We start from the raw sequence: 24,605 nt of genomic DNA on the forward strand, positions 1-24,605 counted from the left end.
TCTTACGATGAACAATATGAATAATTTTGTTGGAAGCGTTACTGTTACTGGTAATCTCCAGACAAATTGAGTTATACTTATGCACGTGTGTTTCGCGCTCAATGTGGCAGGTGATCACGTGACTTTATCACGCGTGTGAAAGGAGGAGCGATATATGAAACAGGACAACGCAAGTTCCGTAGACGAACGCATTTGGGATCTCTGGTCCCGGGCCACACCCTCTCTCTTGCCTCAAACAATTTACGACTCATTACGGCGATTGCTCTAGTTCTCCAGCAGAGGTGCGATACGCAGAGGTGCGGTATATCTACGCAGAGCCCATTTGAGCAAAACGTTTCACACTCACCTGGAGCGCCAAGCGCAATGCGCACCCGATGCACGTGGAGGCGCCAATTACGAGCTCCTTCACACTTTTAACGAGATTTCTCCGTGTAGACTCTTCCACGATGGTCAGCGGAAACTTTGTGTAGGCTCGAGTGTCGAAGAGAACTACTCCGACTTCCAGCCCGTCCGGTATAACTGACTCGGCGAATCGGCTCATTGCTGCGTTGAGGTTCTCAATGCGGTTGTGCATCTGAGAAGAAGATAAAGAAAGGAGAAGAAAGGCACAAGGTTAGGTCGTGCTGTGAATATGTACATGGGCGATTCATTAGCCAATTCCCCAGAGAGGGCTGTGCCATTTCACTAGGGAACAAGAACAAGAGCATGGGCGAAGCAAGCAAGAGTCCGGTGGTGGATGCTAACGTGTCGGATCTAGCTCTTCTTGGCTTGCACTCTGGGCCGGGCTGGTTAAGTACCGGGTAGTTTTTCGTTAGTTTGTTGATAACTGTGTTCACTTCTTGTTTTAATTTAGGTTGAAGCAGCCCGTTTTGTTTCTTTCTGTATATTTGAGACCACACCGATGTCCAGGAGTTGTCCTGGACTTGGGTGTTCCCCATGGACAGCCGATCTTCAAGATGATGAGCTGCCTCTTGACCTCTTTCACCACCGCGGACTAAGCAGTGTTCCCGTCGCGCCTGTGCCCTTGGGTGGGGTCTCTATCACGTTAAACAACCCTAAAGCTATCCAAGAACAACTGCATGCGTTGGCGCCTAACTACCAGAGCATCACTGATGTCCATCAGTTTTGTCGAGGTGGCATAGTGTGCAGTTCGCTAGACCGGGCATGTGTAGCGGACCTGCTGAAGTGTTCCTCATTGGCATCCATCCCGGCGATTGCGCCTATTCCACCAAACCTCGCGTGCACAAGCGCATCGTGCGTGGCGTCGACTTGGAACTAAGTTCATCTGAGACCTTAGAGAAGCTTTCCATGGTAGCTGTTCACCGCTGCAATCGCGTTGTGGACAATGAGAGAGTCCCCAGTGAGTCAGCGATTGCGACTTTTGCCGGAACTGCTTGTCCACCGGAAATTAAAGCGTGGCCTTTAGTGTTCAGAGTCGATCCGCCCGCGTCACGTCCCCTACACTGCCGGAATTGCTGGCGATATGGCCGTAGTGCTGGCGGCTGTAAAGCTGCTTCACGATTCTGCACGTAGGGTGAGTCTCACTGTGAGGGGGACTGCTTGCCTCAAGATGAGAAGTGTTGCCTCTGTGGTGGACCACACCTTGCTGACTATTCAAACTGCCCAGCTAGAGTGCAAGAAACGCACGTGAAACTAACAAGAGCAGGTGTTCTAGGAGAGAATCTGTTGCCACTATTAGGGAGAGGGCTCACGGGTATGCTGGCGTAACAGCGCGTCAGCCTTCTCCCACGGACGTGACTATTTCGCAGGTAATTGAGGCTGCAGTTGAAAACTCAATCGCAAATGAAATCGAGTGATCAATAGTCAGCATATCAGAATGCACGTCTCAAGTGGTCAGTTACCAGATTGCTAATCTTCTGCAGATAACTCCAGTACTAATTCTTGACACTTTTACACTGACACTTAATAGATAAGTTAAAGTTAGGAATAACGCTGGTGCGTCTCCCTCGGAAAGCAGCCACGAGACCTTTGAGTCTTGGCCGAATCCTGACCTACGGCGTACGCTAGACTTGCACGTATCCACAGGCGCTGAATCGGGGCATGGGCTCAGAGAAGGAGCCGGTCCCCATTGAACCTCTTCTTCTATGACCAGATTATGAGATATGTCGTCTCTCTCTCTCTCTCTCTTGCATACAGACACACACGTGCACACTTCATGAATGTCCCTGGGACACACTTTACCCAATGGTATGTGCTTTTCACCAGCAGGTTAGCACCGTATTTTGGCCCGAATCACCGTATTTTGGCCCGAATTTCTTCACAGGCAGACCCTATGGCTGCCAGTGCCGCAGGACGCGTTGGTAGTTTGGGCAGCGCTCACGAGAGCCACTTCTTCCCGAGGTAGGAGTTTAACTGAAAAAGCGATGCTCTCAATTCTCTCCTTTGTTGTCCCTATCTCTTGAATCCTCTAACCCGTCGGCTGCGTGGTTATTGAGACAGGCTTTTCCCAGTGCCGTCGGCACGTGGGTACATTCTGCCCTGCCCTGAGAGCCTTCATCAACTTCAACCTTCAACTGAATAAAGTTTATCTCTCTCTCTCTCTTGCTTCGGAAAGAGAAATAGCCAGACAGAAAAAGGGAAGAGAAGGACATAAGCTTTCACCGCACTTACCGCCATGCTGCCCGAGATGTCCAACGCAAAAATGACCCTGCCCAACGTGCCTTCCCGTTTCTGCACTACCGTGAACTTCACTTCCGCGACTTCTTCGAGGTCACCAGGGGTCAAACTGCGCAAAGAAGGCTAAGCTGATACGTGCACGAAGGCAAGAAGCAGACAAAAAAAACGAGAAAAAAAAAACACAGCTCTTTGCCCCCTTCCCTTCCCCTCCCCCCCTCCCCCTAAAAAAAATGAAGCTATAGGCCAGATCATAGGACCGGTAACTCCAAAGAAGGTGATGACTGCGACATAACAGCTGCGCGCGGGTGCGTTACCGACGACCTTGCACAGTTACCGTTCATCAAAGTAACTTCTCCATACATACCATCGCTTATAAACTTGCGATTTCTTGCATCCCGCTGACGCGTTATGGCGCGCTGAACACACCAAGGGTTACCTCCTGAGTGGAAGAAGTCTTACTACAATGCCACATTAGTTTAGCATTACAGACGCAAGGAAAAAAAATGGCGCCGCAAAAGCAGCATTTCTTTTTGCGCGTTTCAGCACGAAAAGGTGAAAGATTCTCCCCACTATCGTGGCTGCAGAAGGGCGGCGTCGGCCTTGGCCGTTGGTGCTCTGCTGCCGTTGCTCAGTACGCCTCTTCTCCAACTAGGCACGTAACAGCCCTGCTAACTTTCATTTAACAGCTGCTACTTCGTTCAGAGCACGAGCTACTTGCAGCTAAGCAGCACGTCACTCCTTTCGCCAGTAAAATTGACGAACGGAATCAATAATTTATTCTTCCCTCAGGAGCGAGGGCGTCATATTGATGTCGAAGTTTTCTGAAGGCGCAGTTACGCAGACAGAGGGACTGGAACACGAAAGCAAAACCTAATGTGATGATCTAACCCTCCTGTGTGCGTAGTTGTGCTTCGTAAAACTTATGGCTCTCGCCAGCTAGCTTAAATTGCCATGCTTCCGATGTCGTATCTGCATGATTTACCGCTGCAACTGTCAGATAACCTACGAGTAATGAGGACTCCGTTCTTTACTCACAGCTGACACGAAGACTATAAAAAAAATCCTGCGTGGGCGGAGCCACCAACTTGATCGGGGAGCCTTCGGTTCCCCCCAATCGGGTTCCTCAGGACACTCTAATAAAGTTGTTGTCACTGTCACTGCTTCAAGCAAGCAGAATGGAAGGTATCCCACTCACTCTTTGAAGTCTTCGTTGGCGCTTATGACTTCCCAGGTGGATTTGCGTTCGCACAGGTGGTTGTGCTTGGTGGGCGCGAACGCATTGTGAGTGTTGTTGGCGCCGTCGCAGAAGTCCGTCACCTGCGGCATCAGCGGTGTGAAACGGTCAGTCATCTAGATAGCGTGGCTGGCTCCGCAACTTATAGCTGGGTGATAAAGCGCATCACGGAATTGGGGCCGAGATGATGAATCGATTATGTTGCAACGTTAATGAAGGGGGAATTAATTTCAAATGGACCGAAGGCAATGTTGTCTTATAATGTACAAGGGTTAGTCGCACGAGGATCTGGCCCGTTCGGATAGTGGAGCACTTACGCCTTTGACGTACGGCATGAACATGATGGACGACGTCACCGGATTCTGGCTGTGCTGCTCGAAGCGCGTCTTGCACTTGGAGGACACGCGGCAGCCCTTGTAGATGCGGCACGGTTGTCCCGAGTCGGTGTACACCGAGAACTTGTGGTGCTCGGAGCATGCAGTCGCACGAACCTAGCGATGGCATAGAAAGCACAATCAGCGTGGGTCACTCTGCCCAGTTCAAGGCAACGTCGCGCTCAGTCAGGCAGGTTGATGCATGGCTTCCAAGATAAAATAAATCAAAGTATGATTCCCAAATACAAAAACAAATACCTGTCATAAGCCTGAGCTTGCGCGACGGCGAAGAAAAAAAAAGTGATTGTTTCGTGAGAACAGAATTATTTTTGGGGTAACAGTAAGAAGTCGCGCATACCACAGAAATTATCGGCGCTCTGTTGCGACGTCAGTACGACAGTGTACTGGCGACGCGAGAGAAATTTCTTACGTGACGACAGCTATGCGCGTCCAAAATATCTACTAAAAGGTGGTACGACAGAACGGGTACGGGCTCGCAAGACTAGGGCTGGTGGGACAATACATCGGGACAGCATCGGTATAAACATGACTTGGTGTTATGAATTAAGGTTTTACAAACAAGCGAATGACAAGAAATTTCCCATGCTTGCATTTCGACCGCGTTAGCATCAAACTAAGAAAGGACACAATATAATATGAAGGAGTTCACGTAACCCAAAGCGCTAATATCCGCGAGACTGTCTTGTCGTTCGCAAAAACGAGGCAACAAAAAACCACGACCGTGCAGTCAGAACTTAGAAGCCGGGAGCGGTTTGAATTCGTTCGTTGAGGTAAAAAAATGCGACGCGACCGAAGACGGAGAATGAGTAAAGGACAGCTCCTGTCCTGTCCCTTGTGTTTCGTCTGTATAGCCTATTTCTCGTGGTGGCTACACGCTCTGTATCATAATGCATGACTATACGAAATAAAACTAAGGTATGTGTTGACGCCAGTATACTGACGTTTGCTTTTGTTTTGTGCTCACATAGTGAGCACCACCTTGCATTATCTATATCCCATGTACTCTGAGCCGTAATCGTGCCCTGTTTTAATCTCAACATTTCAAGAGGGTGACGTTGCTGTGAGCCTCTGTTGCACTCTATACTACCTCCTCCATGTTTTTTCTTTCATTAAAAAAAAAAGACCGTTATAAGACAGAGCAAATAAATAGTATCAACGCCGAAGTTACTTCGTTATAGTAGCTAGAAGCGTAAGCGAAATGACAATCGACCAATCACGTCTTTAGACGGGCCTCTCACCATCCCGGACTCGCAGTACAGGCTCGGGTACCGGAAGCTCTCGGGGTCGCCATATTCGTCGAACACGCCGTACCGGAAGTGAGCCCACTCGTGCACCAACAGGTATGCTGCGAACGCGAAATCCATTGGAAACAAAGCATTCTTTCGGAATACTCCGCGCAGGGATATCACAACATGAAAGATTGGTCAGATTTTAGTTTGGACGACACATATACATATCCAAATAACACGTGGTGCAGGAACAATAACATAGGCCTAACAGGATTCTGTCAACGCTTGCCAGTGGCCGAACGGTGACTCGCGTTCACTAAATATGCGCGAGTGCTGTCTCCACAGACAATCTGCACTTGTCAGTTCACGTGGTGAAACATTACATTGGCCCTTTCGAGACTATTTCGATGAGTAACACGACAAAAACAGTTTTAGTGGTGGCGAGCTCGAGCAAAACGACCCTCTTTGAGGAACACTGTCCTGACCATCTCCGCTTAACGATTCTCAATCATCAACCTATAGAAAGCAGATCATGACATGAATTTTTGTCTGCGGTCTCTCTCTCTCTCTCTCTCTCTCTATCTATCTATCTATCTATCTATCTATCTATCTATCTATCTATCTATCTATCTATCTATCTATCTATCTATCACTCTTTCTCTCTCTCTCTCTCTCTCTCGAAACCGTCCTTCCTTTAGCCACTGCGTCGCTTTTGCACTGTCCTATCTCCTCTACTACCCCGTTTTTCTCTATTTCTTTGCATTGTCACGTTGTCGCCTATATTGTTGGTGGACTAGTGCCTCAATCTGCGCATCTCTCGGTTCGCGTTCTACTCCAATCAATCAGCACGAGCCGCTACAGGCCTCACCCGGACTGCCGTAAGCCTCGGCGATGGAGTCGTTCATCTCGCTCAAGAAGCGCGGCGTCAGGTGGACGTACTCTCCGCGCTCACCGCACCCTCGGGGCTGCAGCGTGTACGGAGTGTCACCGTACTGCGGGTTCTCCGCGGCCACCCGCACGTCGGCCACCGGGAACAGGCTGGCCGCGGTGCTCTTCGCCTCCTGCCTAGCAGGCCACGTGTCCGGGACGGCGATGGTCACGCTGCCGAAGTGCACCAGGCCGCGGGTGGCCCGGTGGAGGAACGTCGAGGCAGAGCGGAACAGGGCCTTCGAGAGAGCAGTAAAAGGTGCCGTCACCATGGATGTCTAGAAATGTAGCACTGACAGACTTCACCATCCCACCGTCCGACCGACTCAATGATTGATTGATTGATTGATTGATTGATTGATTGATTGATTGATTGATTGATTGATTGATTGATTGATTGATTGATTGATTGATTGATTTATTGATCAGTGAGTGAGTGAGTGAGTGAGTGAGTGAGTGAGTGAGTGAGTGAGTGAGTGAGTGAGTGAGTGAGTCATCGATCAACGTCAATATATACTGTAGGAATAGTAAGAAAAGACCCGAAAGAGCGACAAAATGACATACCCACCGCTTCACACTGCCCACCCGTCCGTTTCTTGCTTCACGCCTCTGATGCGGTGATTGGCTGGATGTTTAGAACGAATGTCTCTCATTTATTTTTCTTTAGACGTTGGAAGGTGTTATCTATGCGCTGGAGCTGTCTTTCTCACATTGAAAAAAAAAATTCGACCAGGCCATGCGCTTAACCTGGTCTTGCTATAAGTGGAATACGAGCGTTCTATCGAGAAGCTCACCTCGCAGTTTGAAATGTTCGGCACAAGCTGGTGTGGTTGCGCAACGGCGTCATCACCTCATAAATATTCCGCCTAGCAGTGCACCTGACGTCGTTCATAATCTCCTTTGTTGCTAAAAACAGGGGATCTCGGAGGCTTACGTGTAGGCTGCGTTTAGAACCGCTTTCGCTATCTAAAGATGGCGCGAGGAGGCCAGTGGCATGGCCAGGAATTTTTTTCAGGCGTAGCTGCTCCCGACAGGTGTGCACCCCCCTCCCCCTTTCCTTTCCTGGCTACGTCCCTGCAGTGTAAGGCCGAACGCAGAGGTGACGGCAGAACACGCAGGCGCTCGCAGCCGTTGCCGCTATTTTTAGAGCGGCGGCGGCATAACCGAGCGAACGAGCACAGCGGAAGGTGAAAGAGCGAACGTGGAGCGGGAGACGAAAGACGCGAGCCGCGAACGGTGGAGACCAATGAGAGCGGCCCCTTCAGTGAGGTGCGCGTGGGAAACTGGTGTCATGCGGACCCGCCCGACCGCTCGATGCGTACTCGTATCATGGTCTCAACCGGACCGCTATAGTTTCGCACTTTGTATGGCTTTGGATTCCGCCATATGTGCTCCCCGCCTAACCAGGTGGTTTCGTCGAGAGGAAGCCTGTCAAGCAACTGCACCGCATAAGGGCAGGATCTGCGCATACCCCGGCGTGGATATTCAAGACCAGTTCTCCGTGGTGTACTTCGTGCAGTTACACAGGAGACGTCGAACCCTTTCTGTGGTCACGCCCAAGCTCTACGATGGCTAAAGGGTCGCTCTGTTTGAGAACTTAAAGAGACGGCCTCTCACGTATACGCGTATCTCCAACCCATTGTGTTTGTAAAAGGATTTGCTATCGTACGCAAGGAAGCGTCGCGTCTTCTTATCGCATATTCTAAGAGACACTGAACCGCTCGACAGATGCTGAATTCCCCAGTGACAACGAACGCCACCGGAAAATTTGCGTAGACGCTCCGACCGATTAGGCTGGTTCATTTCCCTAACGTCACGGAGGCGGACAACTCTTTCCAGTACCGGCGTCTCTCTGGACACATTATTTTTTTGAGTGCCGAGGCGCCGAGCTCATCTGCAGCGTCACTTTGAGGGGACCCAGAGGAGTCCAAACTCACTTTCTACGAATAAAGTCTGTCTGTCTGTCTGTCTGTCTGTCTGTCTGTCTGTCTGTCTGTCTGTCTGTCTGTCTGTCTGTCTGTCTGTCTGTCTGTCTGTCTGTCTGTCTGTCTGTCTGTCTGTCTGTCTGTCTGTCTGTCTGTCTGTCTGTCCGTCCGTCCGTCCGTCCGTCCGTCCGTCCGTCCGTCCGTCCGTCCGTCCGTCCGTCCGTCCGTCCGTCCGTCCGTCCGTCCGTCCGTCCGTCCGTCCGTCCGTCCGTCCGTCCGTCCGTCCGTCCGTCCGTCCGTCCGTCCGTCCGTCCGTCCGTCCGTCCGTCCGTCCGTCCGTCCGTCCGTCCGTCTGTCTGTCTGTCTGTCTGTCTGTCTGTCTGTCTGTCTGTCTGTCTGTCTGTCTGTCTGTCTGTCTGTCTGTCTGTCTGTCTGTCTGTCTGTCTGTCTGTCTGTCTGTCTGTCTGTCTGTCTGTCTGTCTGTCTGTCTGTCTGTCTGTCTGTCTGTCTGTCTGTCTGTCTGTCTGTCTGTCTGTCTGTCTGTCTGTCTGTCTGTCTGTCTGTCTGTCTGTCTGTCTGTCTGTCTGTCTGTCTGTCTGTCTGTCTGTCTGTCTGTCTGTCTGTCTGTCTGTCTGTCTGTCTGTCTGTCTGTCTGTCTGTCTGTCTGTCTGTCTGTCTGTCTGTCTGTCTGTCTGTCTGTCTGTCTGTCTGTCTGTCTGTCTGTCTGTCTGTCTGTCTGTCTGTCTGTCTGTCTGTCTGTCTGTCTGTCTGTCTGTCTGTCTGTCTGTCTGTCTGTCTGTCTGTCTGTCTGTCTGTCTGTCTGTCTGTCTGTCTGTCTGTCTGTCTGTCTGTCTGTCTGTCTGTCTGTCTGTCTGTCTGTCTGTCTGTCTGTCTGTCTGTCTGTCTGTCTGTCTGTCTGTCTGTCTGTCTGTCTGTCTGTCTGTCTGTCTGTCTGTCTGTCTGTCTGTCTGTCTGTCTGTCTGTCTGTCTGTCTGTCTGTCTGTCTGTCTGTCTGTCTGTCTGTCTGTCTGTCTGTCTGTCTGTCTGTCTGTCTGTCTGTCTGTCTGTCTGTCTGTCTGTCTGTCTGTCTGTCTGTCTGTCTGTCTGTCTGTCTGTCTGTCTGTCTGTCTGTCTGTCTGTCTGTCTGTCTGTCTGTCTGTCTGTCTGTCTGTCTGTCTGTCTGTCTGTCTGTCTGTTGAGGGCGGGGCAGAGCAGTGTGCATACCTTGATGTTGTCGATGATTCGCTCGTCTGGCTCCACGGACGGGTGGATGGCGATCACGATGTCTTCGTAGGCGCCCGTCGATTTGTCTATGCGGAGTCCATGACTGTGCGAGCACCACAGGCACAGCACGGCGAGCAGCGTGACGGCCCGCATCCTGCGAGGACCAAGTAGATTTTGTAGATGCAGTAAATAATTCTGCTGTTTTACGTACCGAAACCAGGACGCATGATTATGAGGTACGTCGTGGTGGGGGACCCCAGATTAAGTTTGACCACCTGAGGATCTTTGCGTGCACACAATGAAGGGCACACGGACGTTGTTTTTTTCTTTTTTTTTTTGCATTTAGCCGCCATCGATATAGGGCCTCGCCGCAGCAGGGATTCGATCCCGCGACGTCATGCTTAGTGTTTTATAATTGTAGCTTGCACTGTGTCATCATCATTATTAACAACTTCTAATGTTTGTTCCCAATTCTCATTATGTTAAACTGACAGTTCATAGAAAAAAAATTGTATACGCTTGTTTGTTCCCAAATATTTCACGTTTTTGCTTTGTCTATGATGTTCCCCGGTTGTTGTTCATCTTATTCTGCTTTGTTCAGTGCTCTATTGTATACCTTATCTACCTTATCTTTTGCATTTTGTTGAATATCATTGCTTTTTCATTCTTTGTGTACCTCGCACGTGTATTTACGTACGGAAAAGAAATTGTTCATGCCCGTCTACTAGGCTCTCGGCTGAGAGCGGCAGTATTCTAAAATAAATAAATAAAATTATCATCATTTATTGACCCTTAAAAAGGACCCAGTTGGGGCGTTGCATAAGCGGGGAGCATACATAAGAAAAAGGAATGTTGAAAGAGTCGTGACTGAAGTAAAAATAATAACAATAACATTTAGAAGGGTACAGAAGGTGAAAGGCAATGACACTCAGACACTCAAAGTAAAAGCCTATGCGCTCAAAAAAGGTGCGAAGCAGCAAAAATAAGTCAAAATATGTTAATACGTTAATTCGTTTTTTTTATCTTTCTTTTCGTTGAACAGCTTGGCTAGTGTTAGCCGGGGCACATGTTACAGGGTTCGAGCGAATGCAACCGATGGCTAGTAAAGCCAAGTGTGTGTCACTTCTGTAAAATAAAATAATAATGCGCTAGCTGGCTTAGGTGCCGGGCTATGACCAGCTTCGATGCAAACATAAAGAACAACATCGTGAATCCGTGGAATTGCCGGGCCATTGCGGTATCTCCGGCAACGGCCTCGCCGACGAAGCTGCTAGAAATGGACACGAATGAACAAACCTCGCAAAGAGAAGTGCGTAGTCGGTACATCATACGAGCACTAATTATCGAGCTGATCTATGGAAGACGCCAACCATAGTTGAGAAGAAGGAAGACGGCTCGACGAGCACTTGATCGGAAAATTGTAGACGAAACTTTAGAAGACAAGAATATGGAAGTACGCAGTATCGAAGAAACACTGGATTTTGGCATTCTAGTCGACGTGGAGAGAAACGAAGAAGTGGAGTTGCGCAGATAGTTTGGTGCATTGAGCAGACAACCAGTGTTTTATTAGAGCAACGTAACGCTTGCCAAAGACAGAGGGAAGTACTAAAGTCGAGGACGGCAGAACATTAAGTGGCGTGATGAAATTTCAATGCTTGCAGGCATAACGAGATGCGAGCTTGCTCACGCGAGATCGGGGCGTTTGAGGATCGCTGGGAGGGGGAGCTCTCACCTCGCTGTGCCCACAGAATAAGCTGACGATGGCGATGCAACGTACAGACGAATTGCATGCGTGATATGTCACCATGCGGATTGATTACACGACGCTAATTAAACAGTACCGTTGACTATCGGGAGCAAACAACGCTGAACACTGGACGCAGGACGCTAAGACGGAGGAGGCTGCGCTGACTACCAACTGTTGGTGGTCAGCGTAGCGTCCTGTGTCTTCATGTTCTGCGACTCATCTTTAGCAATGTTTTCTCCCTAAACGCGTACCAACTAGGTCGCCTGTAGTCGCGTTATTATCGCTTGATATGTAGCAGAACGGACGTTATTGTGCAACATATAACTGTTAATTTTTCTTGTTGTCCTTAATACAAAATTGCTAAACAATCTGTCATTACCCTGTGGGTTATATTGAGCACCTAGATCCGCCTGATATGGGCTAAAATTTTTCTGACTTTAGGCCGCGCCTACGCTTTGCTGCATGGCGTTAAAGACACCTTTAAGATAGGCATTGCCTTCCCGTCATCTGGCGACTTTGCATCGCCATTGAAAGCGGCATTCAACAGTCCAAATCGCACCTCACCTCTCGTCCACGTAGGCGCACCTTGCTTTCAACAGTCGCACTATACCCTCCTTATTACGCGGTATCGCTGCCAAGCTGACGTCCCTCGATCTCCTTCCAAAAGACTCGACCCCTTGAGCACGTGTCCACCGGGTATCATTCAGCGCAAGGCACACTCACCTTGGTTCTCGCGAGCAGCTGTCAAGCAGTCTCCGAGCACGTCGACGACTTCAGCGATCCTCTCCACGAGCACAAATGACGCGCGTCTAAGCCCACAACATCCACGGCCGACGGGCCGCCGCGACCACTGACGTAGCATATATTCGGGCCGTATCAAAACACGGCCACTTTACTGAAGCCTTGCGAAATAACCCGCATTTCTTTTTTTTCGCTCCGCGAGACAGCGGCAGCATAAGCCTCTCGACGGCTCACAGAATGAATGACAGATAAGATAAGCGAGAGCGATGCGTAGGTGGCTGCTCCTTGGGAATCGCTTTATGCGAGCTACGCTTATCTGCCTGAAGAACCGAGAACCTGGCGAAGAATAATAATACTGCCTGAATCCTTATCGTTACGCCGCCTTTTGTGAAGTGCAAGCGCGTCACAGATGAGTTGGCCTGCCGCGTGTTATAGCTCACTCGCATTCCGACAGATTTCAACAGGCAGCCGTCAATTCGGCTCGCAGTGCGAGTAATGCCGGCGACTCGCCACTTTGTGATTATTTTCCATAGAGGCGCGGAAGCGTCTTTCAACACCGGGCACGCCGTGGTAGTAGAAGAGGGGTGGGAAACGATGGTGGTACAGGAGAGTGGAGGAGACTGGAGGAGCCGTCGCCCTCCTCCGCCCCCCCTCAACCCCCTCCCCCCTTATTTAGAGCGACCGTTGCGCCACACGCTTCGCATCTTGGAGTCCCGGCTCTGCCCTGAAGATGATGTATGTGGTTAGAGTCGTTCATTCCCGGTTATGTATATTTTTTTATTTGGCCGATATAAATTGGGGGGGGGGGGGGGGGGGGGCGTGGTTACCTTTTATGAAGAAAGCCAGGTAGCTATTGGGTTCTTTACTTGTGCGAGCCCGAATGAAGCGCCTGCTCCTCGATTTCCCCTTTCTGTTAAATGTATAGAGTTTCTTCCTTTTTTTTTTCTCAAATAATGAAGAATGATGTCAGCGCTGGTTTCACTTCCTAGCGCATCATCCGCCGTTCGCATCTACTCGACCCGCGGGAACTGCGATGCGATCGATGCGCAGTTCTAAGTTAAGTTATGGGGTTTTACGTGCCAAAACCACTTTCTGATTACGAGGCACGCCGTAGTGGAGGACTCCGGAAATTTCGACCACCTGGGGTTTTTTAACGTGCACCTAAATCGAAGTGCGCGGGTGTTTTCGCATTTCGCCCCCATCGAAGTGCGGCCGCCGTGGCCGGGATTCGATCCCGCGACCTCGTGCTCAGCAGCCTAACACCACAGCCACTGAGCAACCGCGTAGTCACGTGTACTAAGCGCGACTACTATGTGAGGGATCGGGCCTGAGGGCGTTGGCGCGCTTCTCGGAGGGACCGCCTCGAGTCTCCACGTCTCGCGACAAACAACTCGTGCGGGCGGCAAGCTTTGCTCGACTGTGTGAAAGCGTCATTCGAAAACAGAGGCGCGACAGAGCGTATACGCCTCTCGTTCGCGCGTCACAGGCAATTGATAACGCGCTCTCAAACGCTATGGACAACTGACGCCGCCTCACGCTCTCGCCGCTGGCTGAGTCTTGTTCCGGTGCGCAGTGACGACCACCAGCATGGATGCAACAAGAACGAGAAGTGCGTTTTATTCAGGGATGCTTACAGGTATATATAGCTTTGGCTGACTGTCCGATAACAGACACGTGCTTTGTTGATCAGTCTATCAGAAGGGGCCGTTCCAGGAGCGCATGCGCGACCTGACGATACAAGTCTCTCTTTCCAGATAATGTACGTTAGGCATATTAACTTTGATGAAGCCATCGAATTGCTCTGATTGCACTGATTGCACTGAACGCCGAAAATAGGTCTGAAGACCTATTTTCGCGTTCTTTTTTTGCAGCGCAAGTCGCGGTTGTACGGAGTATTGCCGAATGCTCTTGTGGTTTCTTTGTTTTTCCTCTGTGTGCGCGCATGTTCTGTGTATTACATTCATGCTTCAACACATGCTTCGGCGACAGGAGCCTTGCGGTATTCTGAAATAAATTAATAAACTCATTGTTTATTAATTATGTAACAAAGAATCAAACAAAACATACGTGGCAGTTCTGAAAACAATAAATGACATACCCCCTCCCTTGCCCCCCCCCCTCCCTTACACACATACAAACGCAACTACAAGTAAAACTCAATTACCTGATCTTTAAAGGTCCCCTAAACCACCTAGCTCTTATTACCTAAAAAAAAAATTCTATGCTCCTCTCTGGGATTTTCCGGTCCCTTCTTTGTGACGCCAAAAAGGTCACGCGCGTGACGTCACCAGGGTAAACGCTGTCGATTGGTTCATATAACACCAGGGGACATCGGTTCCAAGCCGACTGCTAAAGCGCGTCCGTGCGATGCAGTCGCACGAGCTGTCTTCCTTGCCGTCTCGCTTGCGTGTCGTGCGCGATCAACTGTTTTCACCTCGTGTATACAGCTCGTGAAGGAATAAACATTTATTGGGTCCAGCAAAACGCGATAAAACGCGCACCCGGCAGCGTGTTTTTTTCACTGCGCGCGCGGCGGGTAAACGTAGTACAGCCGAAAAGCGCGCCGAGTCCCGATAAGGGGAAGTTGACTGCGATTAGGGAAGAGCGCCACCGGGACGTTCGGTTTGTGGCGTTGTGTTTTGTACACATCATCATCATCATCAGCCTGGTTACGCCCACTGCAGGGCAAAGGCCTCTCCCATACTTCTCCAACTATCCCGGTCATGTGCTAATTGTGGCCATGTTGTCCCTGCAAACTTCTTAATGTCATCCGTCCACCTAACTTTCTGCCGCCCCCTGCTACGCTTCCCTTCCCTTGGAATCCAGTTCGTAACCCTTAATGACCATCGGTTATCTTCCCTCCTTATTACATGCCCTGCCCATGCCCATTTCTTTTTCTTGATTTCAACTAAGATGTCATTACCTCGCGTTTGTTCCCTAACCCAATGTACTCTTTTCTTATCCCTTAACGTTACACCCATCATTCTTCTTTCCATAAGTCGTTGTGTCCTCCTCAATTTAAGTAGAGCCCTTTTCGTAAGCCTCCATGTTTCTGCCTCGTACGTGAGTACTAGTAAGCCTTGTACATAAATACGCGCCTATTAGGAAACGGCTTCCATGAGGAGGGTGGAGAAGGAGAGAGAGAAATCGCTCGCTCACCTTCGAGCGGAGAGAGAGAGAGAGATAAGAGATAAAAAGAAGGCAGAGATGTCAACCAGTCAAGAGTACGGTCGGCTGCCCTGCGCTAGGGGAAGGGAGAAGGGGAATAGAATGAAGAGAGAGAAAGAGAGAGATGGCGGTAGAGAGACGTGCGCGAACAGCACTACAGAGTCAAAGGCGCTCGCACAAGCTAGACGTTCTCAGAAAGCACAAAAGTGCCTTCAGTGCCTTCTGAGCCGGTGATCGATGGGGACGGTGTTCTAGTGTTGTCTGTTCACTCAGAAGACGATCGTCTAGTTTCCTGAATGCATTTGACATAGATTGTCCTTGTGGTCAATGCTCTCCTCGCAGCCGCAGAGATTACACGCAGGACTGTCAGCCATTCCAATTACTGCTGATTAAGCTGAGAGTGACTTATGGACCCTATAAGCCAGAAAGTCAGTTGCCGATCCCAAGTCATAAACGTGTGAGTAAAAAGAAGATTGAGATAGCCTAGAAGCTTAAGTGGCAGCCCTAAGAGGAAACTTTAGCTAGAAGGCTCCTATTTATATGCAACGGAAACTGAGAAATCGTTTTTCTCGGCATCACTGCATAGATTTTGGTTAGGTTTGTTGGACTTAAAAGAGAAAAAAAGGGTAACGTCTACAAACGATAGGAAATGTATTCTTTGTTTAGGCTACCAGAGTTTTAGAAAAATTTGTGACGTTTGCAAAATTTTAAAAACTCATGTACATAAGTTTTTTTTTTTTTAATTTTGCGAAAAGTTGTAAACCTGATACATATCAGGTCTACAACCTTGTAACATCGCAATAAGAAACGACATCGCGATTCTGTAAACTGCACCTACTAAGACTTCTAAAGCAGACAAAATTGACGTATTATTCGTGCACCGCTCTGAAGTATGTCATTAGCTCGTGAGTGGGACTTTTGCAAACCCTTGTAAACATTGCGACGATTTCGCTTAACCTGCATGGTTATATATCACATTTGTACACTTTAGACGCTTTAACAGATGCAATGTACAGAATTGCGACATCCGTTCGTGGTGCAGAGTTACGAATTTGTAAACTCCGTGCTTGAATTTCCTTTTAACTTTCCAATATTACGGATTATATCGTAAGAACTTCAATGCCCTAAATCAAAATTCTGCTTGATACACTCACTAGAAATGATATTTCCGTCTTAAACGCAACAAACTTCATTAAGCTCGATTCAGTGGTTGTGCCCAAAAAGCATTTCCTAACTTTGCGTGTATTTCAATAATGAAATCGATTGCGCTGCTAAGCACGAGGTCGCGGGATCGAATACCGGCCGGGACGGCCGCATTTCGATGAGGGTGAAATGCAAAAAAAAAGGAAGAAAAAGAAAAGCACACGCGTGACGTTCACTGCATGGGCGCCGGTCAAAAAAAAATCCAACCCGAGGTGGTCATAATTAATCGCGCAGACTCCCACTACAGGATGTCTCATAATCGTGGAGATCGTGGTTCTGACATGTCAGACCCCATGCAAAAAAAAAAAAAATTAATCTTTCTTTGATAAGGTAAATCGGAGTCAACCGTGACATAAAGCTCGCCTTTTAACCACGAACCACGACACTGATATAATAGGCCGACGTGCCTTTAACTATTTGCAAAATGGCCTCCCCCGGCCGGCTTCGCACGGGCAAGTGCGAGCGATTGTCCTCCTGTTACTCCTCCGTCTGACTGTCTGCCAAAGGCGTTTTCGAGTGCAGCGGTTTCACAACGCAGTGACCTCGATATAAGCAATGCACATCGACGAGTGTGGGCGGATTAGCGAAGATTTTTTTTTTCTTTCTGTTCTTTTTTTCTTTTTTGCGCACGAGCCGTGCATCTTTTCCAACAATGCGACATCGTCTGGTGACACCCTGACTGCGTAACGCCTAGCAATGCATTCATGTAGTCACGCGATCGTTTCCAAAGCTGCGCTACGATAACAGCAAAACAAAGCCCAACGTTGGTTTTCAAGGGCCCCTCGTACAAAGGCGCTTACCTCTCCTAACATTCATTTCATAAAAAAAAAAGGTTGGGTTATTCCAATCAGGCAGGCACGGCACTTAGATCATACGCGACGATGGTCGTGTCGGCAAACTATTCCACCGTCGTAAGCCTACGAAAAACACGAAAAATTCTAACTTTCGCACCCATAAAAAAGAAACTTGTACTGCAGATATGCCACGTACTTAATTATCTCGTCGTGAACGTTTTATATGTGTGTTCTCATACTACAATACGATATTATTGTATGCGTAATAAAGAACCGTGTTGCAGGTGATTTTTTCCATAGCGTACGAGTTAGCGCGCCCTTCTCGGTGGATTGGATCTCCGCGCCAGCGGATGACGTCACTGCTGACGCCTTCTCGCCCATCCAGCCCTACAGCCATCGTCAAAAAAATGGGGGCAGCCGCGCACAACTTATGAAGAGATGGCGTATACCAATCCGGTTGAGACTCTGTAACTATAGAGATGGTGCGAATATTCGAATCTTTCGGATATTATGCGATTGCGCAGCACATATATGCTGGAGCGAAGGACGTTTGACAATTCCCTAGTCAGTCTTGGCAGGCGACCACTGACAGGGGACGCTATTCTCGGCTCACGGCCTGACACTGCAACTTCAATGCGGACAAGCGCTTTTGAAGTTCCCGAACAACACAAATCTAAACACGCTGCTCTAGTAGGGCCACCGTATAATGTGCAGTAGCACTCAGCGCTTCTCTTCTCATCATCATCCACCCCAGCACCTTGACTCCCCTTTTCTCTAGCGCTAAGTAGCAGGCAAGAGTGCACTAGTTCAGGTCGATCTCTCTGTCTTTCCTATCGATAAAATCTCTCTCTCTCTCTCTCTCTCTCTCTCTCTCTCTCTCTCTCTCGAATAACGAATCGAATATATTGTCCTATTCGAATCGGTCTTCGAATTAAAATATTTAATTGTGGGGTTTTACGTGCCAAAACCAGGATATGATTATAAGACACGCCGTAGTGGGGGACGCCGTGGGAATTTCGACCATCGGTTCTTTTTTTTTTTTTTTTCTTTAACGTGCCCCCAATTTCGCCCTCTTCGGAATGCGACCGCTGCGGCTGGGATTCGATCCCGCGACCTCTAGCTTGGCGGGGGTACGCCAAATCTATTATACACGCAACCACTGCGGGTGTCTTCAAATGGAATAGTCCCTGTTAGTAAGCACTAGTATTTTTAAATAGTTTTACAATAATTCGGATCATCAACTGTGCGTAATCAAGCATAAGATTTGTGGCAAGGTTACGAGATAAGTTTATTCCCGTGGGCCATAGTAGATGTAAAACATGAGAAGCTATTTACGTAACCGTTCTGCACTCCTTGATTACGTAATGCCGCTATGACTCTTGGTATCTCTACTGAATCAAATGCATTTTCGTAATCTATGACAACCATATAGAGAGGCTTATTATACTCTGCGTATTTCTCAATAACTTGATTAATGACATGAATGTGATCTATTGTAGAGTTTCCCTTCCTGAAGCCAGCCTGGTCCCTTGGTTGACAAAAGTCCAAAGACCCAAAGTCTAAAACTAAAGACCCTGCTTATCTTTCAGTGCATACATCTTGGTTTGTCCTATGCCAAGTTTCCTTCTCAATGATTTCAGGCTGCGTCCTTTTCTTACGGCCTCTTCAGTCTCTCTGGCGTTATAGTTTCAAATATCACTTGTTTCCGCCTTGTTGATCAGTTTTGACAGTTCCGCGAATTCTATCTTATCTTCACAAGCGTTTACTGCTGGGCTAGTTGGTGATCTTGCATACTAAAAAGATTTTGCGCCAGTACAACACACGCAAGAAAGGCGACGACACCACGGGCGCCTATCTCTTGAGTTGGACACTTTCGTTTTTTGTCGTTTCTTTATCAGGTCCTTTGTTATTTGGAAAGGTTGCCTACTGGTTGCCTTGGTGCCTTGCCTCCCACTTCAATTGCTGCCTCTGAAGCCAACCTAGTTACGGTTTCATTCATTAGCTCTATGTCATCATCATCTCTCTGTTCTAAGGTCGCACATTTGTTTGCGAGTGCCAGCCTGAATTTGTCTGCTGTTACCCTTACTGCCTCTAAGTTTACTTGCTTCTTTTCGAGCAAGTGCGGAGTGCAGCAAGCTGCGCCGCTCAGGGAGCCAGACTTCGGCGGCTAAACCGCGATAGTCCGCACTATACGATGGGCGTGTGCATGAGAACAAGCTGCATCATTTTTTTTTCCTAATGCTCCCATTTCTGTTTTGCAGCGAAGCTGTCAGCCTGGTCGGCATATATCGATTCGTGCTGAACCAAATGGGAAAAAAATACGGCAGCCGGAAAACGGAGTTTCTGTTTCAGTTTCCGCGCAACAGAATTATGTTTTCTCGTATATTAGAATAACAATCCGAAACTATCGTGTCTGAAGCTCGCGTGCTAGTCGTACTTTGCGCATTTTCCTGACGCAACTCACTCCTAAACATTCATTCAGTGCGTTAAGGCACTTGCACTTGGCGGAGGGCCTAGAAGGATGAGGATGTGTGCTGCACTTTTGCACAGGTGCGAGCGCGTCTTAAGTTCGTCGCTTGTGGTAGTAGTGCTTGTCTAATGTCGTCTAACTTCCGCAACATCTTCGCTGTACATCCACTTTGACAGTGGGGAACGGACACGGATTTTTTTTATTAGAGAGCGCTTCGCAAGGTGCAATGTAATGACAGAAACTTGTTGATGTTGCAAATACTCGATTGCGAATATCCTGCTGTACTGATGGTGAGAACGGCTGTTCATTATTCGAAAACTGTATTCGGAAAGTACTCGGCATTCGATTCGATTAGCTTCTGGCACCATTCGATTGGCATTAGATTCGGTCTTAAATATCCCTACTCGCACGCCCCTGTCATTGTCGGTAACGTCGGCTGAGTGGCTGGGACACGTACAGCCTTTCAGCATGCAGTATCGCCGACTATGTCGGGTGTCCCAACTATTACGCACCAAGATTTAAAAATATGCAAATGCCACGTAAGGGGGCAGGACCAAGGTAATTTAGTTTTTGCCGCCGCTTGGAGATACTCAGATTACTTTTCGTATTCCGCCTAATTACATAATTGTGTTTCAATTAATTGATCAACTTATAAAATATTGTAAGTGGATGAAAAGTGTCAAGAGGAAATTGTAGAGCAACATGAAAAACTCCCGACACAGCTTTCTGTTGCTCAATACGTGCTAGATAAAAGTATTTGTCCGAGCGTGAAAGAAGCCCGCCAATATGCGCAAAATTGCCGCGCAACTAGCCGCTTGACGGACATATATATATGTATATATATATATATATATATATATATATATATATATATATATATATTGTGGGAATTTATCACCTATTCTTTGTCATCTGTACACGATCATCATCATATGGGGTTTATATGGGGTTCTTCTTCATCATCGCTTGTGGGGCTGGCTCTCGAGTGTGCTCCGTGCCGTGGGCGTGGTCGGTTCGCCTAATCTTGTGACGCGGAATAAAAGCCGTGATTACTGCTGCGTCACAATATATATATATATATATATATATATGGTTGGGGCTGAGGAAATCACGCTGGCCGCGGTAGTAAAATGAAGAAGAGTACGACGTACGTTGGATTTGCACAGTATATTTCACTGACGTTTCGCCTGGTGGACTAGCATTTGTCAATTGACAAGCTTTGACTTTTGAAGTTTACTTTGACAAAGGCTGGTCCGCCAGCCGAAACGTCAGAGAAATATACTGTGCAAATCCAACGTACGTCGTACTCTTTTCCTTCATTCTATATACATATATATATATATATATATATATATATATATATATATATATATATATATATATATATATATATATATATATATATATATATATATATATATATATATGTATGTATATCGCAACTGCCGGTAGTCTGCTCCAGACACTACGCTCCTAGATGAGGCAAGACGGGCGTCGAGTGAGCGCCTCAACAACACTTTGCAATGTTAGGAGCGCGGTTTAAATCATGGATCCCGGACCTCAAAGAGGTGTGAGGTAAACTCAACGCATTTCTCTCGCGTTCGCCGCTAAGTCACCACAGATTTTTTTTTTTTTTTAAGAAAAGGAAGTATTCTTTGCTTAAGTAGATAATTGCTCAGGTCTAACACATTTTTTTTTCTGCTTGCAAAATACATCTACGAGATTCTTAGCTGTGCTATATGTTACATCCAACTAGAAGTTTACTCGCATTCTGTATTGTTGTGTGATAAGTACGGTGTCATACCTCTCTACGGTAGTCTACATTGTTTTACCATTCTGATGTTTATCGGGGTCCTTTTGAATTATCAGATTTTCGCATCTTACAAAAGGCGCTGCTGAATCAGAGAGCAGACGAAGACCCTTCAATCCACCACGTCGGTGCGTGTCAGATACACGCGACGCGTCACGTGTCACGTCACGTGTCACGTCACGTGTCCAGGCGTCAAGAACGACGATACGGGGAAGGCGGGAGATGGAAATTCAAGACGATAAGCGAAACGAGAAGGGGGTAAAAGGCGAGAGCCAACGTTTCGACAAGTGGACTTGACCTTGAATGAGACACGTCCACTTGCCGAAACGTCGGCTCCCGCTTTTACCGTGTTCTCGTTTTGCAAATCGACGATATATCATAGGAGGCATGACGGAGTAGCGAGAGAACTCGGGATCAATTTTGGACCAGCTGGGTTTCTTCAACGTGCATCCGATGCACGGCCCACGAACTGGCAAAGTGGGCCCATAACAGATCTATCGCTGTAAATGTGAAGCGCCTTAACTTTGCTCTGAAGTGCCCTGCCAAAAAAGGTTTCCCGCTATCCTGATTCGCACGTGGCCCCGAGTGAGCCAAATGCGAAACGCGTAAACAGAGGAAAATAAATCTCTATCATCACGCTTAACGTTGACGATAATTGCAGCGCAGCCTTAATTTGTGCGCTGTGTCAAATGTAGTGTCAAAACACAGGTGTTAAGTCAGCCGCGCTGCTACAGTCGTCTTCGTCGTCGCGGGCCAGCCATCGCTGTCTTTGGGTGGCATTTAAAGGTGTACTGCAACACTTTTTGAACGCGGTAAGAAAAGGTTAGCGGCCTCTATATGTAATGCTGCCGTGTATATGAGAGCCAAATGTTATTCCGCTGCATGTAGCAGTGAGTTCCCAATTTCCACACAAGGGTCATTCCACGCGAAACGTGAGTGAGTGAGTGAGTGAGTGAGTGAGTGAGTGAGTGAGTGAGTGAGTGAGTGAGTGAGTGAGTGAGCGAGTGAGCGAGTGAGCGAGTGAGTGAGCGAGTGAGTGAGCGAGTGAGTGAGTGAGTGAGTGAGTGAGTGAGTGAGTGAGTGAGTGATACAAATCGTGCATGCGAGTCTTGCTCTCAGCGATAACCTTAAGATGTTAGTGGGGGTGAAATGCTGTCACCGAAAAAAAAAATAAGACAAGGATAAACAAGTAAGCTTGTCAGCATTGACAGGAATGAGGAGCCATCATGTCCTTGGTGTTCATACAGTATTTGCAGGACGACTTGACAGTTTGAGAAAAAAAAATTGATTCTCACGTGCGTGTGTATGCAGAACCGGTAGTGTACTTTATTTGTTTCACAACAACTGCGGGCCAGATTGGCCCAATTAACGTCCTAAGACACGTCATTCGCTTCGCTGCCACGCGAAAGGCGCACGACACGGCGAATGCCTCAAGTTCTCGTTGAGTATACGGCAATTCTCACCCTCTCCTTTTATCGTTGCCGCAACGTGCAATCTAAATTTAGCTTACGTCGCAAACTCACGTGGAAACCCCCGTCGCTCAGGACATGTCTCTCAGGACACGTCACTTACCACGCAGGACATTCATAGGGCATTATTTTAATCAATAAATAAAACGGAAGCACGGCGCGACCGCGCTACGTCACGACGAAAGTGACGCCTCTGCTCTTGCTGCGATGATCGACGACCTTGACCGCCACCGCCGCCACCGTGGCCACGACGAACACCGCGGCCAGGACGATCACGACGACGACCCACCAAGGCGTCCCTTTCACCGACGACGCCTGGGACGGCGGCGGAGGTCGCTCGAACGTGACCGCGGCGACGTTAGACACCGACGAACGTAGACCTGCGTCGTTCCACACCCTCGCCGCGAAGTAGAAGCCCCGGAGCGACTCGTTCTTGGCGACCGAAAGCAGCTCGTCGGGGACGGAGAACCGCAGTCGCTGCCTGGAGCCGACGGCGCCCGCCGTTACGTTCCCGCCCTCGGCCGTCTCGTCCCGGACCTCCGGCGCCGAATCGAAGTCCCCGAGGAGCGCGGTCAGGGACGTGCTTCCCTTAAGCTCGACTCTCGAAGCTGCGGGAAAGCGAGAAGAAACAAAGAAAAAAGAAACTTTTTAACCAGCGCGAAGAAAACGAGACGAAGGAAGCGAGGAACACGAAGAAGAGACACAGACGAGACACGGTCGGCTTCTTCGCGTTCATCGTCCTTCGTGTCGTTTCCTTCGCCGTGGTATAAGTTTGCTTCAAGATATGATGAATCAACTAACTCGCACCAGACGTCCTGCTAGGGAAAAGGAATTTGGCTGTTTAGTTCACGCTCGGTCGTCACTGTCCGAAACTGGATGCTGAGCCGAGCATCCAGTTTGGACGGTGACGACGAGGGAGTTGGTACGTAGCCCCAGAAATCGACATACCAAACCGTAGATTTGTTTCATCACCCTCTTCCACCCATCATCAAGAGCATCATCTTGCTTAATTTGTATGTTGGAATATGGAAAAATGGCATTTAAGGCCTCAGAGCTTCTTCGATCTGTGCGCTTCCATCGACCACGCGAGGACACGTTATTGAAATCCCCACCATCGTTTTCCGGGCATTAAAAGTACACTATGTGCACGGTATTTTAACATGTGTTGTACAATGTCGATGGAAAATGTATTTTTTAATGTCAACGAAAAATAGCAGCTGCACCTTATACCATTGATTTTAACGCTACATTACGCTATCTTTATATTTCGTATATTTCGTATAAACTGCTTTCTTATCAAACAAGACGCGTAGGCCTGAATCAATGCCCTAGCCCAGCTAGGCCACTAAGTCTTACCACGCAAAAGCAGGAGTCATGAATGCGAGGATATGAACCCACTCTACCATTTTTCTTCGGCTCAAAGAAAATAACAGATTACTAGATTATATGGCTTACAGGAACCTTTCGTGGGCCTAGTTGGTGCGTATTTGACAAATATTTTTTAAGGCGCAAACAAGAGACACGCCACAAAGGACAGGCACTATTTTCAACTGTTTGGAAACAGTTGAAAATAGCGCCTGTCCTGTGTGTGGCCTTGCCTTCGTGCCGTGTCTCTTGTATGCGTCTTAAAAA

General features: G+C 48.2%; 1 protein-coding gene across 4 annotated transcripts in view; it reads right to left on the reverse strand.

Moving 5' to 3' along the window:
• The window catches only part of LOC126527306 (calcium-activated chloride channel regulator 1-like), a 69,141-nt gene that overhangs the window by 12,750 nt on the left and 31,786 nt on the right, over positions 1-24,605 (reverse strand). Inside the window, exons 1-8 of one of the 4 annotated variants that reach the window (XM_050175092.3) lie at positions 12,042-12,512; positions 9,572-9,725; positions 6,364-6,661; positions 5,505-5,611; positions 4,189-4,362; positions 3,833-3,954; positions 2,632-2,746; positions 347-574 (exon numbers count right to left, since the gene is read on the reverse strand). The exons of 1 other annotated variant lie outside the window; for it this stretch is intronic. In XM_050175092.3, coding sequence (XP_050031049.2) covers positions 347-574; positions 2,632-2,746; positions 3,833-3,954; positions 4,189-4,362; positions 5,505-5,611; positions 6,364-6,661; positions 9,572-9,724 — 1,197 coding nt within the window. In that variant the 5' untranslated portion in view covers position 9,725; positions 12,042-12,512. 2 more of the 4 variants (XM_055068656.2, XM_050175091.3) reach the window with 2 other exon arrangements.

Source organism: Dermacentor andersoni, chromosome 9, assembly GCF_023375885.2.
Source record: "Dermacentor andersoni chromosome 9, qqDerAnde1_hic_scaffold, whole genome shotgun sequence".
Taxonomy (NCBI): domain Eukaryota; kingdom Metazoa; phylum Arthropoda; class Arachnida; order Ixodida; family Ixodidae; genus Dermacentor; species Dermacentor andersoni.